A 13,229-nucleotide genomic window follows, 5' to 3' on the forward strand; every position below is an offset into this window, starting at 1 on the left:
AACTCACAGCTTTGGGGAAGGAGGGTGGGTAAAGAGGTATAAAGCCATGTTTGTTCCATCCCTATCCTGAGCCTGTCTACATGCAGAGCAGGCCCTGTAGTAATTTAGACAACCCCAAGGGCCTGTCTGATTTACAGCAGCTTTCTTGGGCTGTCCTGCAGGTCACATCGTTCATTGCCTTGACTACCCATGGTATTGTGTGCTGTGGCCCACACTCTCTTACCCTACCTAGCATGCCAAGGCTTGTGAGATGATCATAGGAAGGTGGCTTTATAACTCTCTTCCACAGTCCCGGCACCAGAGAACCCTCTCCTACACAGGTCTGTGGGGGTGAGGGGTTGGAGCCCTTTTACCTGCTATAAAGTGGCTGGAGTTGGAGTCAGGATCTCACTCAAAGCCTAACTGTGGTGAAAGAAGTTGCCAGTAGAGTTGTGTCATCAGTCATTGGGACCAGCTCTACAGCAGACCAGAACGACTGTGAGGACAGAGGGATCTCTAACAGGGTTTGAGAGTCGGGTCCTTGCTTTCTTCAATACTATAGTAAACCCTGCTTCCACCCAAGCAGACGAATTCGAAGGAAACAGCAGCCTCATAGGCTTTTGTACTCCCCTACGTGGGGATTTCCAAAAAGATTTCCATCTGAGTCATGATTTTTCACAAAACTCTGTAATTGTAATTCCAAAAGGTCATCTTGGGAAATCATTAATCATGTTTAGTACATGTAGAATCTCTTTAAGGTATAAAGGGATAACTTTACTCATCCCACATTGTATATTGGTTTGAAAATGCTCATATAAAAGCAAACATACTTACAAAATGTTACCAGTTACGCTGTTCTCAGTAATAATATGGAGTGTAATTGTTCTAACTTTATCCTCTCCCCCCCACGATATAAACATTCTAGCTTCAGTGATTTAGGGACAAGCTACTTGACACTCTTCTCTTATACTTAATGATGTCAACCAGAATCTCTCAGTGGAATTGGCCCCTCGCACTTTTGTATATTTATGCACCTGAATCTATTTCAGTGAAATACATGTTGTCACTTACAAGCTGTGGTCACTATAAAATTGTGAGAGTTCTTTCATATTAATTGCATCACCTGGCTGACCAGAAAAAGGTTCCTTCTTTTGTAGCTGCTGTTAACAGCATTTTTTTATATGGAGTCATGTGCCAATATTGCTATAAGGAAGCCTAACCTAATTTGTCTGAATTTTTGTTTTAGTTCTTTTGATGAAACAGAATCTGAAGAATCAAGGTGAGCAAATTACAGTTACCAGTAGTGTTTCTAGACAACTAAATGTGATGTAAGCAAATAAAAGCTATGCTTTCTTTGCTAATTTTCCTGAGGAAATTGATTTAACAGTCTGCTAATTTATGAAATAAGGAGGCTGAAGTAATTATATATATGTAAAGTGCTTTCCTACATTTGTTCCAGCAACTGACAAAATAGCAATAGCGTGGCATTAAATGTTGAGTGAATTTATTAAACAGTGCATCCAGTTTCATGAGCTGGATTACATCTGTTTATTGTATGAATTGCACATCTCTTCTTAAATTTATATTCTGGAATTTCTTACAGAAACTTAAAGGGATTTAGGACTTAAAGAACTTGACTCTCCCTATGAATATTTTTACCCCATGCTGGGCATTTGTTTGATAAAAGCGGCCTATAATAGGAGGAAATGAACATTTTTAAAACCCTAAAACCAAGAAAATGTGATTGTTAAATCTTAAAGACATTCAGACAGAGCATCTGAAATTATTTATCTCATTTAGAAAGTGTAAATTACTTCTGCTGTGGCTCCTTTAGGTAAAAGAGCAAAAGGAGCATGAAGAGGCCTTAGCAGCTCTGCTACTAGCCTGCCTTGGTATAGGGTGTGAGCTGAGGCTGTATGTGGGGCAGAAGCATTGCAGAGATTCTGAGTAGTTCTGTGGCCAGTGAGGCAGCCCAGGAGGCTAACCTTAAGTAGAAGTTGCCCCCAGGTAGTCCAAATAGTCTTTCACACCACAGAACAGCCAGAATCACGAGGGTATCCTGGTGTTTTAAAGCTATCATAGCCACTACAGCCTCCACTATGGAGTGTGACCTCCCCTCTTCCTGTCAAATTTCAAGCTGACAGAGTCACTTGAAGTGGTTAAGCAACAATGAGCTATGCGCCCAGAACATTTTCTGCTTTCCACGGAGTTTGCGCAAATAAACATAAGGAGGTTACTCCTGAGCAGCTTGATCACCTCACTTTATCAAAGGTAGTTTGTAGAATATCCTGTTTACTGTCCCCTGCTGCTGACATTCTTGTTCTTGACCTTTCCAGCAAACTGTCCCACCAGCCTGTGCTGCTGTTCCTAAGGGATCCATATGTCTTGCCTACAGCCAACGGTAATCAAACTTGTCATCTGTTAACAGCTCTTTACTGATCTGGCCCTACACCACATAAACCACGTTATTATTAATACAGGCCCTGCTGAGTGATAGAGGTCCAAATTCTCATAATCTGCCAATAAACCTGTAGTTCTTGTATAAAGCTCTTTAAAATCCTAATTGGGGCAGGTGATTTATATGAAGATGTAATGTTTTTCCCTCAGTTGTTCTCCTAACCAAATTTACTGTGGATTCAAATGATAAAAAGACTTAAAATACTGTTTTTGTTTTTTTGATTGACTGTGTTTGGTTTTTTTGCCTGAAGGGTTTGCTCTGAAAGTATAGTGCTTTTTTGTCCCTAACAACAGCTGAACTACTGTCTGCATGTTTGTATTTCCACTTGGATTATTGTTATTTCTAAACCTTAGATATTTTAAAAAAAATATTTTATGTTTTGAGTGTAATATATGTGTTAGAAGAATATTTACATTACCCTAGATCTGTTAATATTTATTTCTAAAGAGTATTTGGAAGAGGTGGTTATAATCCAACATCTTTTTTTGTTCTTCCTCTGTCCCCACTGAGAAATAATTCAAGGCCTTTTCCCCCTTGTTTTTTCCCCAGACATTATATTATTGGCACATATTGGAGTGTTCCTACGTTATTCATTTGAATTGATAGAACTGTTGCCTTTTCCACAGTTTTGCATACCAAAGCGTGCTTTTGTGCATATCTACATTTCAGTATGAGAATTTTCCATTTAAACTGTAAAATAGGATTTCTGAGTGGTTGAGGTAGGGGGGAGAATAACAAATTGCTCTTACTTGTGTGTTAAGCTGTATTTGCTTGAATGTAAACTGCTAACAAAAATAAAGTAGATAGCTTTGGAAATAAGATGGTACAGTGAAGATTACCCCACATGGCTCTGTGTATTGCCTCAATCGTTCAAAGTATGCATCAAGAAATTATAAGATATTCTTAAATCAGGACATTTAAAATAATAATAAATATTGGGTTCTTTGTCATTACCTTTGGCTTCTCAGCCTTAGGGGTGCATTTCCTTCACATTCTCAATTTTTTGTTAGTCGTTTGTTTTCAAAACCATGAGGGCTAGAAACTTAAAAAAAACTGAGATTCTCAAGAAGCCACATGAACCCAGGAGCTGGGACTCTGAACATCAAATATTGTGAAACTCATGATAAAATCAAGAGAACTAGCATGCTATGTACATAATTCTAACTTATAATACACCTCTAGCATCAGGCCTGATTCCTCCAGAGCAGAGTGCAATTACTAAAGCTTTCATTCTTTTGAGTTTATGGTGTACCAGTAAACATCAAGGGTAAAAACCTGCCCACTGTTGAAGTCGGTGGAAGCTTTGCCACTGAATAGATCCAAGATTCCACATCAAAATGCTTTTACTGAAGTCACTGGGAATTTAATATTAAATTTAACTATTTCGAGTAGTGGCTTCTTTTTAAATGTCTTGTTTTTATGCATAAGATGCCAAACAGATTTAGTTAATGGCATTTAGAACAAAGACCTCTTTAGGGATTTGCCAAGGCTTTTTTTTTTTTTTTTTGGTGAGGGGGTGAATCCCTTGAAACAGAATTCTTAGATTTTCATATAGCAAGTGGGAAAAAAACAGTCAATTCAATGAGATTTAATATATACTAAGCTGTTCAACAGCCCTTAGCTGCTTCCAGCACACCTCTCAGAACAATTTTTGATTTGTCAGACCATAATATGGAACATGATTTTTGTTCAAGGAAACTGTAATATTCTGTCTCCATCCTAGCTGAAAAAATATAAGAGCAGTACAATGTCCTGATGAGAAATAGCTCAGTGGTTAGAACATTGGCCTGCTTAAACCTAGGGTTGTGAGTTCAGCCCTTCAGGGGGCCATTTAGAGATGTGGGGTAAATAGATTAAAAAAAATTGTCAGGAATGGTGATAGCTCCTGCTGTGAGTGCAGGGGACTGGATTGATGTCTTCTGGAAGGTCCCTTCCAGTTCTATGAGATACATATATTTCACTGGTTTTGATAAATTGTGTATATTTTCAATTTACAACAAATGGCAAAAGATAAATAACTTTTAAAATTTTGCTTCTTTGGGTAGCTCTGCCATCTAAGTAGATTTTAATTCCTGTCAAGCAGCAGCTATTTCTGATCATTCGCCAAACTGTGCTCAAGACTGGATTAGAATCAGTCATCCATTTTAAAATTTCCACTGTTTACCTTTTTCTTTGAAAATGACAAGAAGCCTTTCCATTGCATCCGTTTGACAAAGATAAACTGTAACAGATTGTTTACATTTGTGGTTTTCTACCATGGATACATGTACCCCAGGGGTATACGCAGAGCTCTTCGAGAGGGTACATTAACTCAGTGTTTCTCAACCTTTTTATGAGTATAAAAAGTAGACTTATTTCATGCTCATCTGTTTTTATTTATCTCATTTTTATTTATCCTTTTTGCACAGTCATAACTGCAATGCCAAGTTTATTGCCTATAGACAATTTTTTCCAACCAACCAGTCAAAATTAAGTTGTTCAAACAAATGTGTTACAATGGTAGGCAATAATTTGTGTCTTAAAATTGTAGATACTGGGATTACGTATCATTTTTTTAAAAGGGGTACTTTATAAAAAAAAAAAAGTTTGAGAAACACTGGTTTAGATCATAACAGGTTTATATTTTCTTCTTTTCCTGGGTAAATTTCACATGTATTAACACTGTCCTGTGAATAGGAAATTAGATTTCTAAAATAATTTTTCAGTTTCATGATGTTATACAACAAGTAAATGGTCTCAAAATAATTAATTTCTTATTTCCTCACACTGTTGTCAGCCTTTATAAAACACTGGGTCAAATTCTCTGCTGTGCTGTTTCAATGACATCCATTTGTTTTACAACATTTGAGTAGAATTAGTATCTATTAATTTAACCTATAAAATGGTTCAAAAAGAAAAAGGTATAATTTGTGAAAAATTAAAATTGTTAGATGAGCAATAAACCAAAATTACTACTACTCAAATGATCTCTTACCTTATACGCAATGCACAACTGCAAGAAGCCATTAGTAATGCATTTTCAACATGTCTTCCAGTTGCAAGACATCTGGGCCTAGAAATAAGAGAATTTTAAGATGTACCAAATATAATCAGTCATTGAGCTCTGTCCATAATGTCAGATTTTAATCTGTGTTTTGATTTTAATGTCATTTTACACACTTATGGCAGAAAGATTAGACTGTGTTGTTCAAATCATGTGGCCGTAACAATTGTCACCAAATCCAGTAAAAATTAATTCAAAGGAAAAATGTTTAACAGCTATATGGTTATTTTTTGCACCAGTTTTGTTCCCGTTTTAATTTGTCTCCCACAATAATTAGGCTTGTTATCCCCCTATGTCATTAGGTACATATTAGGTGCAGGAAGTCATTAGGTGCAGAGACTTTACTTTTCTCTCCATCAGGTAACTTACTGGTGCTAAAACTGGAACTAGTTTTACTCACCACTCATGAACATTTTAATTAATTTTAATATGACCCTGTTTTAAAGACTGTTTAAAAAATTTGGGTTTTTTTCTTTCTTTTAGGATTAAGGCTCTCAAGAGCTAAACTTTACTAATTTATTAATTATTAAGGTTCAAAGCTGCTAGCGTGACTGTCAACTTTCTTGGTTTCAGCTTATGCTTGACTTTTCAAAAATCACTGTTGTATACATATGCCAAGAGGCACCATTGGGGCACATAACTGCAAGAAACAGGTGGAAGGTTTTAAAGTAAAGAAATCCTAAGGTGATATCCCTCCTATTTATGGCTTTTTATAAATCTCAGGATTCTCACTGACAACAATCCCCGCACCATAAATGCATTTAATGCCATGCATTTACTTTTATTTCTAAATAAAACCCAACTCTTACTGAGCCTCTTTCAGAATCAGAAGTGATTTAGACTCATTTGTGTCTGCATAGGGGGAAAAAACCACTTCAGCCATGAGTCTCAAAGACAGACTTGGGCTTATGAAGCCTTCTCTATCGTGCTAAAAACAGTAGTATGGATGTTCCCACTTGCGTTGGAAGATGGACTCCGAAACTTCTGAAGGCTGGGGCTCGGAAATGTCTACCCTGCTGTTTTTAGCACTATAGTCAGTGCTCAAGTCTGTAGACCTGGTCTCTGAAGGTATGTCTACAATACATGGCAGCATGTAGCGTAAATGTGCACATAGCCCTCCTAGTATTGGTGTAAATAGCAGAGTAGCTGGTGAGACAGAGTTTATGTGATTAAAGATGTGCCTCTCGTGTTTGGATATGTACTTACCCAACTCCTCCCGCACTTTCCCAGAGCTTTCAGAGAGCTGCAAATACCTCATTTTCAGCACTCGAGCTTGAGGAGGAGACGGGCTGGGGAATGCTCAAGGCAGCAGGCACAGTGGTTGTAGAGCTCTATGGTCAGGGGCCAGGAATGCAGTCCTGCAACCAGTGACGGGCTGGAAGTGCAGCCTGGCAGCCTTGGGGCTCTGTGCAATCCCATAAGGCTGTGCTCCTGGCCCCCAGCTGCAGAACTCTCCAGCCATCCTGCCTCTTCCTGTGACCTGAGTTCTGTCAGTGCCGGCCCCTCTACTGCCACCAGAATGGAGCCTTGCTGCCAGTTGTGGCAGAGCAGCCAGCATCGATCTCCCTTGGTCTATCCAATTTCCATGGTTCAGAACCTATCAGGTCCCTCATCTAGAAATTGTGCATGTATAGAAGAAATTAAAGCAAGTCGTGTCAAGGAAATTGACATACAAGGAGGTACCTGTATCACACAAAAGTTGAAAGGGGTATTGAAAGGACCAGAACCTACAATATTAGTTGAATAGACCAAATTGCTAAAGTTCCTTTTGTAAAAGTTGAATAATAATCCTGAACTTCCTGTATCTTTATGGAAAATTGGTCTAATGGTGAATGATGTCTAAAGCCAGACATTCTCTAAAGGATGTATGGGATTGTTTCAAAATTTACATAGTAGAATTAAAATATGGCACATGCTATATGCAGCAAAACGTCAAAGTGAGTTGACACTGTAGTGTGGAATAGTTTTATAAAATCGATACCAATTTCCCCTTATGTACTGTATGCCATGGCTCTAAGGTCGTTTCTACACAGGCCACTTTCTTCGAAAGTAGAATGGTAATACACGACCTGAAATATGCTGATGAGGCGCAGATGCAAGTTCCCCACGCCTCATTAGACCATTCTTCCGGACTCCAAGACCATTCTTCCGGATTCCAGAATGCTGTGTAGAAGCGTGGCCCCAGGGGAGCTTCTAGAAGGAAGTCCTTCTTCCGGAGGCCCCTTCTTCCTGAAAATTTTTGGGAAGAAGGGGCCTCCGGATGAAGGACTTCCTTCCAGAAGACCCCCCGGGCCTCACTTCTACACAGCATTTTGGAGTCCAGAAGAACAGTCTTCCGGACTCCAGATCATGTGACCATGTGCTAATGAGGCGTGGGGAATTTGCATCCGTGCCTCATTAGCGTATTTCGGGCCATGTATTACCATGCCACTTTCGAAGTGGCCTGTGTAGAAATGGCCTAATAGGACAAGTGGAAAAAACAGTTTCTGAAACTTTAGCATTTGAGTTAGAGTGAAACCACTAGCTCATGATTACTGTGTGTATTTTAATACCAGTAATAGCAATATTCTGGTATTATCCTAGAAAAATTGTTTGAGTATGCAGAGATTTCAGAACTGATGGAATCACAGTGGTCTCAAAATATCAGTGTGTGATTTGTAATAATGCTTTGTACGCCATCAGAAGTCAGGAGAATCACCCCCAGCTGTATGTTGCTTATTGAAAAGGTCTCTACTAGTCAGACATTCACCTCCAAAATATCATTGAGTCTATTGGTCAAATATCTGAGATAAATTATGATATATAATAGAATTACCCTATTAGTAATTTACTAGTGCTGGAACTGGTTTATAATACGCTATTTACCAAAAATCCTGATCTAATGATCCTACAGTATTACTAAGTTATTAATGGGGACAAGCCAATTTTTATTAAACTATCCACTGATTGTAGTGAAAGTTGAATCTGGCCTAATATGCATATCTGTAGTTGGTGGCTGAAAGAGAAACTTATTTTGGAAATGTGAAACATGATCCGTGGATATTTATTTGGCTGTATCTTCTGGGTTTAACCTGGCATTTAGTTTGTTGGCACTGCGTATTTGAAACTCAATTTTAAGCAGTAATGTAAGATGGAGTGGGAAATTCTAACTCTGTCAAAGAAATAAAGTGGGTCACTCTATTTTAGACAGATAGGAGTTAATACATTTGGAGAATACTTTTCTTTCAGTAACACATAGCCTTCCTGCCTCTGTGTGGGTCTATTACTTTCTTTCATCAAGTAATCTGTTTCAATTTTATTTACTAAAGTAAATTTAACATGAAAAAATGTTGTTGGTTTCCTCTGCATTTGCACCGAAAATATTTTGTGTCTGTGTGCTGTTCCCCCTTCAAATTTCCCAGGCTGACTTTTTGGAAGAAACTTGACCTTTTATGTTCAGTAGATAGTCTACAATCTTACTGTCCTTGAGAAGCTTCTATGATGGTACAGGCATCTTCAAGTCCACGTGGACAAAACATTGCTATAAACCACAGTGGAAAAACTGCTGTGAAGTATTCCCAGTAGCAATCTTGGAATTCCTTCTAGTGTATTGAGATTTTGTTAGAAATTGAATTGCCAGTGTAATCCATCTTCCTTGTGAGAAAAGATTCAGATAAAGAGCTGGAGTCTAGCAGCATTAAGTATTAGAACATCCCTTTAAATCAATAAGCTACAAATCTGGCAGTGCTTTTATGCAATGCCCTACGCTATACTAAAGTGGCTTTAGTGCTGAAACAGCATTACTAATAGTACATTCCCAACAGGGATAAACAGTATAGTGATGCACTATCCTAAAGTAAACTAGTCCTTCCCTCGTTATATTCCACAAAAGCATTTGCATGGTATTGACATACATAAGAAAGCAGTTTTTCTTTTCTGTTTTTCAGATGACTTTCCAAATGTAGTTATTGAAGGAGTTCTACATGGGATATTTTTTCCTCATCTTCTGCCCAGGTAGAAGTGGTACATGGATGGAAGACATTAAAGCAAGTCATGTTAAGGAAATTGACATAAGCAAAATTCTGTGTCATAATAATTGCAAGCAGAAAAAGTCACAACCCTAGTTTAATTTGATATTTTAATTTTTAAAATCATTGTCACTACAGCTGTGCTTTTAAAAATGGATACAGAAACAATGGTTGTCTGTTTATTTAAACTAATGTACATACATACGCTAATATTTAATACTAAAAATGACAGTCATACACTGAATTACACTAATCTTTGAAGAGAACTAAAAGCTTTAATATTTCTTAGTTTTTTTAAATTACAAATTACACGAATCCTCCTTTTTTTTTTTTTTTTTAAATCAGTATAGTACCAATGCATTACCCATTGCTGGCAATGAATGCATTGAACGTGCTGGCACGAAAGACAATAATGAGAGAGACTGCAAAATAATTTTTAAAAATGCAGTTGCTTAACTGGAAATTAAATGCAACTTAAAAGTATTGTATTAGTATTTTAAAGGGAAATATTTCAAATCTATATCTTAAGGTTTGGCTGGAATAGTGTCAAGTTCTATGTGATAGGGAGTTTCTACCTTTTGCAGTGTAGCTTTTTGTCAGGATATTGGCTGTAGAGAACTTCTGTGGCATTCTGGAAGATTGACATGACATTTCTGACAACAGTCTCATTCAGTTGTTACTGCTAGTGTGTGTTTAATTTCTGAGCCGACTTACACTCTGTGTTTAACATCTTATATTTTGTGAACCATGCTTATACCATTTTGTGGTGAGGTCAGGCAAAGATATGAATTACAAGTGAAATAACTGATTATTTGTTCATATGAACTTGAGATTCATTCTATCCATTACTAGCTGTTACACTGTAAAATAAACTACTGGAACATGCACACAGCAGCATATGCACTGTGAATGTAGCATGTGTATTCATTTCTAGTCGAATGGGGTACATGGGGTACATTTCAAAGCTGCTTTCTCTAGCAGTTTCTCCCACATCTCCTCTCGCCCCTCAACACTGACAGGCTGTGTCTACACTTGCATTCCTCTTTTGAAAGAGGCATGCAAATGAGGTGCAGCTTTACATATCTGGTGCCTCATTTGCACATTCTTTCTTTCAAAAGAAGAAAAGCAGTGTAGACCTGGCTCTTTCAAAAGTAAACCCCACCTTTGAAAGACCCCTTCTTTCCTTCCTTTATGGCAAAAAAGGTTCTTTCAAAGATGGGGTTTATTTTCGAAAGAGCTGCATCTATACGGCTGTTTTTCTTTAGAAGGAATATGCAAATGAGGTGCCAAATATGTAAATCTGCACCTTATTTGCATGTTCAGTTTCCTCATTTGCATGCCTGTTTTGAAAGAGGAATGCAAGTGTAGACAAGCCACAGAGTGAAAAAATGGTTAACCTCATCTGCAGTTTTCAGCACCATCCCCTTGATGCATGAAGTTATATAGCAGTATGTCATGAACATCACAGTATTCAGTTCTGCTGTAATGCTGCTTCGTTAATATAATGTATAAATAATTCATAAGGCTCATTGGAGTAAGGGACTTCTTAGCCTGAGACTTGGCAGAATTGGGCCCTTATATAGTAGTGCAGTCCTGAGGGAGCAATAGTGCTTCCTGCCAAACACTAAACTGACTTTGAAGCTGTTCTGATGATTTATGAGACAGTGCAAGGTTTGGGACTTAGGTAGTGCAAAGCTGTCAGTTTCTACAAGGCTTGAAAATATAATTTGAAATCAGGTTATTGGCTATTCATAAACACACATATCAGGCCCTGTGAAGCACCCTGTGCATTTCAAATTTAGGATTTACTTTTAACTATGATCTAAACGATCTCTCTGCTGAAGTGAATCACAGATCTGTAAAACAATCATCAGTGGCTGTAGTACGTACTGAACTGTCAGTACTTCTCATGAACCCAGAACTTAGCTTCTGATTTAGAGACATAAGTATTACCCACTACACTGTATTGATAATTTTGTATCTTGATTCATTCTCTCTGTTAAAGTCGTTTTACAGCATTGCTCATACTAGAGGCTTATAGCATAAGTAGAGCTGTTGATTAATCACAGTTAACTCACACAATTTTAATTGCACTAAACAATACCAACTGACATTTTAAAATACTTTTGGATATACTACATTTTCCATTACAGCATAGAATACAAAGTGAACAGTGTTCATATTATTTTGTTACAATTATTTGAACTGTAAAAATAATGGTATTTCTCCTTTTACCTCATAGAGGTACTGTAGTGTGATCTCTTTATGATGAAAGTATAACTTACAAATTTGGTTTGTTACATAATTGCTCTCAAAACCAAAACAATATAAAACTTTAGCTCTTACACGTCCACTCAGTCCTATTTCTTGTTCAACCAATTGCTAAGATTTTTTTTTGTTACTTAACTGTACTCCAAAACAAAATAGCATAAACCTTTATAGCGCATACAAGTCTTCAGTTGCTAAGACAAACCAGTTTATTTACATTTACTGGAAATAATGCTGCCTGCTTATTTACCATCACCACTCCGCATCTGAAGCTGGCTGAGAAAGGAGAGCGATTCTTTATGGATTTGTGGAAAGAAGGTGTTGCAAGGTATTTACATGCCATTTTTATGCCTCTTCATGCATCGACAAGCCATCCAGGGGATGTTTTTATACTTATTGATGCTCATAGAAAGTGTTAATCAAATTTGTGACTGAACTCCTTGAGTGTGAATTGCATGTATCCTTTTTCAAATTTTTAACCACTTTCTGCCAAATACTTAATGTTATTGCAGGTTTGGAGGATAGTCAGCACATTTTTCAGCATAAGAATATTTTTCTGCAGAACTGACAAGATAAAGCAGGTATCAATATGAGATTTCTAAAGATGCTAACAGCATGTGACCAAAGATTTAAGAAGCTGAAGTGCCTTCCAAAATCTGACAGGGATGGAGGTGTGGAACATGCTTTCAGAACTCAAAACAATGCCACTTTCATGCAGAAACTACAGAATCTGAGCCACCAAAATAAGTAAATGAATGAATGAAAATCTGCCTTGCATTGACAGCACCTGACTCGGATGATGAAAATAAACATGCGACAAATCTGCTCTGTGTTGGATCATTATCAGCAGGACACATCATCAGCAGGGAAGTGTGTCTCCAGAAAGGTGGTCGAAACATGAAGGGCTATAAAATGTTTAGTATACCTGGCACATAAGTACCTTGCTACAGTGGTGCCATGCAAATGCCTGTTCTCATTTCAAGTGACGTAAATAATAACAGGCATTATTATCGCCCATAAATTTGGATAAACTTTTTTATCTTAGCAGTTGGCCGAATAAGAGGTAGGACTGTGTGGATTTGTAAGATATGGGCTACAAATCTGCATGGCCATTTCGAAGATTACTAATGAGGTGCCTCATATTCATACATATTCAGCACCTCATTAGCATGCCAGCGGCCACAGCTCTTCGAAATTGCTGCTTTTCGCTGCTGCATGGCTTGTCCAGACAGGGCTCCTTTTGCTGCTGACAGGAATAAGGGGATTTTGAAGTTTCCAGGGTCCGTTTGAAAAGGAGTCCCGTCTGGACAAGCCGCGTGGCAGCGAAAAGTGGCAATTTCGAAGAGCTGCGGCCACTGGCATGCTAATGAGGTGCTGAATATGCATTTCAGCGCCTCATTAGTAATCTTTGAAATGGCCATTTGCATGGCCATTTTGAAGATTTGGGCTAGTGTAGACACGGCCCCAATGTTTT

General features: G+C 37.9%; 1 protein-coding gene across 1 annotated transcript in view; it reads left to right on the forward strand.

Annotated features, from left to right (window-relative positions):
* The window catches only part of SNX24 (sorting nexin 24), a 142,507-nt gene extending 129,559 nt beyond the window's left edge, over positions 1 to 12,948 (forward strand). The window contains exons 5-7 of the mRNA XM_074995005.1: positions 1,226 to 1,258; positions 2,316 to 2,380; positions 9,407 to 12,948. Of these exons, the coding sequence (XP_074851106.1) occupies positions 1,226 to 1,258; positions 2,316 to 2,380; positions 9,407 to 9,477 (169 nt within the window). The 3' untranslated portion in view covers positions 9,478 to 12,948. The remainder of the gene's footprint in view (positions 1 to 1,225; positions 1,259 to 2,315; positions 2,381 to 9,406) is intronic.
* The last annotated feature ends 281 nt before the right edge of the window (positions 12,949 to 13,229 follow it).

Source organism: Carettochelys insculpta, chromosome 5 (genome assembly GCF_033958435.1).
Source record: "Carettochelys insculpta isolate YL-2023 chromosome 5, ASM3395843v1, whole genome shotgun sequence".
In the NCBI taxonomy this organism is placed as follows: domain Eukaryota; kingdom Metazoa; phylum Chordata; order Testudines; family Carettochelyidae; genus Carettochelys; species Carettochelys insculpta.